Source organism: Elephantulus edwardii, unplaced genomic scaffold (assembly GCF_000299155.1).
Source record: "Elephantulus edwardii isolate Elephantulus edwardi_28Jun2011 unplaced genomic scaffold, EleEdw1.0 scaffold00015, whole genome shotgun sequence".
Taxonomy (NCBI): Eukaryota; Metazoa; Chordata; class Mammalia; order Macroscelidea; family Macroscelididae; genus Elephantulus; species Elephantulus edwardii.
The window spans coordinates 5,459,720-5,463,284 of record NW_006399765.1 but is presented as its reverse complement, the minus strand read 5'-3'; the positions used below and the strand labels follow the sequence as shown (position 1 = coordinate 5,463,284).

General features: G+C 34.3%; 1 protein-coding gene across 1 annotated transcript in view; it reads right to left on the bottom strand.

The window, feature by feature from the left end:
- MAPRE1 (microtubule-associated protein, RP/EB family, member 1) overlaps nt 1-3,565 on the bottom strand; it is a 28,846-nt gene that overhangs the window by 12,675 nt on the left and 12,606 nt on the right. The window contains exon 2 of the mRNA XM_006881689.1: nt 2,026-2,171. Within this exon, the coding sequence (XP_006881751.1) occupies nt 2,026-2,171 (146 nt within the window). The remainder of the gene's footprint in view (nt 1-2,025; nt 2,172-3,565) is intronic.

The following is a 3,565-nucleotide window of genomic DNA, read 5'->3' as shown; positions in this document are numbered from 1 at the left end:
AAAATCTCTGTAGATGTTCATTGAAATGAAAAATAAACAACCTAAATTTAAAAAAAAAGGAGAAACATATTTTGTACACCTATGTTCACAGCAGTGTTATTCACAATAGCAAAAAAATGGAAACAGTTCAAATGTCCATCTACAAACAAGTGGACTGAGAAATTGTGATACATTCACACAATGGAATTACTATGCAGCACTAAGGAGCAATGATTTTGTAAAATATAACATGGGAGAGTCTAAAAAGCATTATGCTGAGCAAACTAACTCAGTCTCACAAGGAAAATTATTACTTAAGACCATTATTTAAAAAAAAAAAAGACCATTATTATAAAAACAAAAGGATAACTAGTAAGGTGTGTATATAAGTCCAAAAGGCGACGAGATGGGAGACAAGAAGGCAAAATATGGGGTGGGGGGAAATCACTAGGACAACTAAGCTGGTAGGCAGATGGGCGAAGGATGAGTGGGTAATGGTGAAGGTATGGGAAAGATCCAATTTGGACCTGAAAAGATGAGGTACTAGTAGGCATAGGTCAGTGATGATTGGGTTTTATAAAACACGGTGTACAGTGCATCTAAATTTCAAAATCAATCTCCACAATAGTCTACGTGTTTCCTATTGCCAAAGGGGCCCTTTAGAGTGAGAGAAGATCTTCAGCCTGAAACCTACAGCGTCCCTTTTCAGCAGGAAGTAGCTAAGAGAATACCCTTTTCCTTATGAATCAGTGTGAAATCTCGCTCAGGGAGGAGAGACAGGGAATGGCAAAGGACACACTGACAAAGGAGATTAATCAGAACTGGTTTCGACAAGCACTGTGGCAATGGGTCAATTAAAACAAACTTTTCAAGGAATATTCAACCTGAATCCTTCTGATCATATGGAGATTTTTTAAAGTATTTCTTTTGAGTTTATTATGTTTAATTTGTTTTGTTTATTTGTGTATAAAGGATGCCCATCTAGATGATAACATAATTATGATAAAAACAAAAGGGGGGAAATATGGGAAGCCAATAATAAATATTTGTAATAAACTAAATGCTATTTAAATAAAATTAAAAAACAACAAAACACCATGTATATAAATGAGTGTATGAAACAATGTGAGTGAAGGAATGTGTGAAACACAACACATATGAATTCATATAAAATTTTTTTTAAAAAAATTTAAAAATGAGAAAAAAAAATTCTTTTAGAGGCAAGAACTACTAAGCCCCTAGAAGTTTTAAACACAGATTTCATTCCATTTGTCATTTGATTTCTGTTCCTCAGCACCTTGGAGTGGTCCTTGACAGCAGTTTTCATAATGCTACCCGTCTTTTGATTTCCTGTCTGCTAGTACCAAGAGTGTTGACTGTGGATTCAATTAAGATCAAATCCTTAAAAAAGGTAATCTTTTCTCCATCTATTTCTGATGTTGCCTGGTGGCCCAGTGGTGAGTAATTTTGTTTTCATAATGCTGAGATGTAGAAATATGCCTCCTTTTGAAATAATCTATTACTTCCTACAACAGAGGGAATACATGTCCCAGTGAGGCCTAAAGGACTATGTTTCTGGTACCTTCAAATAACCTTAGAGGGAGAAGGGAACTTCTCAGCACCTACTAAGATCTTCCTGGGAGCACAAATAGCAGCCTTTCTAGTATCTTTGTATTGGAATTATCTAGTTGATCTATGATATGCTGCAGAGAAATGAATCCAGACATTAAAGACTAGATTTCAAACTCACCGAAAATAAAGAGTAATGAAAAAGAAAAAGATAAGACATCATCTGTATAGATTTATATGTTGACTTTTCCAGTCACCAACATGAATTTTCCTCAAGTGAAGGGAGGAAAAAAGAATCAGGTAGAAAGGTGACAATGAGAAAGTAGAAATAAACCTTGTTCATAAATGCCGTGTGCTGTTGAAGAGGCTTATAAAAACTAGGAACTGAAAAACCCAGAGTCATGGGCTAGCATTTAAATCCTTAATAACAATTATGAAAGAAACATTAACCTAAATGAAAGAATAAAATCCACTTACTTTGTCAACACCCATCCTTTTAAATCCTGCTTGTAGAATTTTGAAGTTCTGGATGTATTCATGTTCTAGCTTAGCTTGGAATTTCACTTTCTTCAAGGCAATGGAACCTGGAAACAGCATGTCCATAAACTGACAATAAGCAGCCCCTGGATAAACAACAACAAAAGAATAAGACTAAAAGTAGGTCATTTCATTCTACTATTAGAGTTACGCAACCTAAGTACAAATTTAAAAGTTGGAAAGAAAACTCAGAAGCTTCATTACAACTTGACATCAGGAGATTGCCCATGAAGCAATATAAGCACATGTCTAGGGCATCAATAAAACAGGGGCACTAGAGGTTCAAAGCACATACATGACAAGCAGCCAGGACACAAGAGAATAAAACAGTAAATCTAAGTTAACTGGCAGAAAATGGGGAAAAAAAAAGATACCAGCTCCAGTACATGGGAATGTGTCATCCGGAAATAAAGTTCAAAAGGTCCCAAGGCTGTTTCAGACTACTTCACCACCTTCACAATCATCAACTGTTATGGTCCTCTCTTGTGTAATTTAAACTCCTTATCCTTGTGAGACTCTTGAGAATATACTACTCTCTAACAAGATGTAGGAATGAAGTGTTGAATCTAACTCTTGCTACATTCACCTGATGTGCAACTAAATCCAATATAAGTGCTTACTGAGCAAGGGTGGATTATAGTAACAGGTAACAGATCTGACTGATTTTGAAAGAATTATTTTGTACATCCATTATGTTGATGCAGCAGCTCCAGTAAGGAGTAACAACAAGGCTCTTTGCCATGCAACAAACACAAGAGTACGCTCTTGCAAACAACCTGGCAAATAACCAGTGGTAACTCAGTCCCAGAAGATGTACAAGGGAACTTAAATAAGTTAATCAACTCAATCAAGTTACTATTTAACTGTATAGTATCCTTATGTCCTAAGTTTCTGCAAATAATAAAACTGAGAACGTTTAAATATGTTTGGTCTACATGTTAGCACAAACTATCATTATTTCTTGTCATGCTTGCAAGCACAAACTATCCTTATTTCATATAACTCTAACAAGGATAATAATTTAATGCTAATTAGCAAACATTCAAAAATACTAGAAACACTAATATTTATCTAACATGAAAGTTTTCATTTCTGCATCAAGTGAATTTCACTTTTTATTGTATATTAATTCCAACTGGTAACACTGTGTATTAAAAAAAGGCATTAGGTATATTAAAAAGGCACAAGATTAATTTCTTATTATGCAAAGTTACTTTTGCAACAATAAGTGTGTTTCTAAATTCATCTTCCAAGAAAACAACAAAGGGCATTTATCAAACATTACAATGAAGGAGTTGAAAATTAATGGAGAGACAATGAACATTTTATTGAAATGAGTGAAGGGAAAGGCAGTGAGGAATGAATGGATAATCTGACATTGTTTGGATTTTAATTAACATTATGGAACAAATAATATATGAAAGACTGAAGAAAAAAAAGTCCAAACCAATACTTTATAAACTCTTTCACAAACCATAAT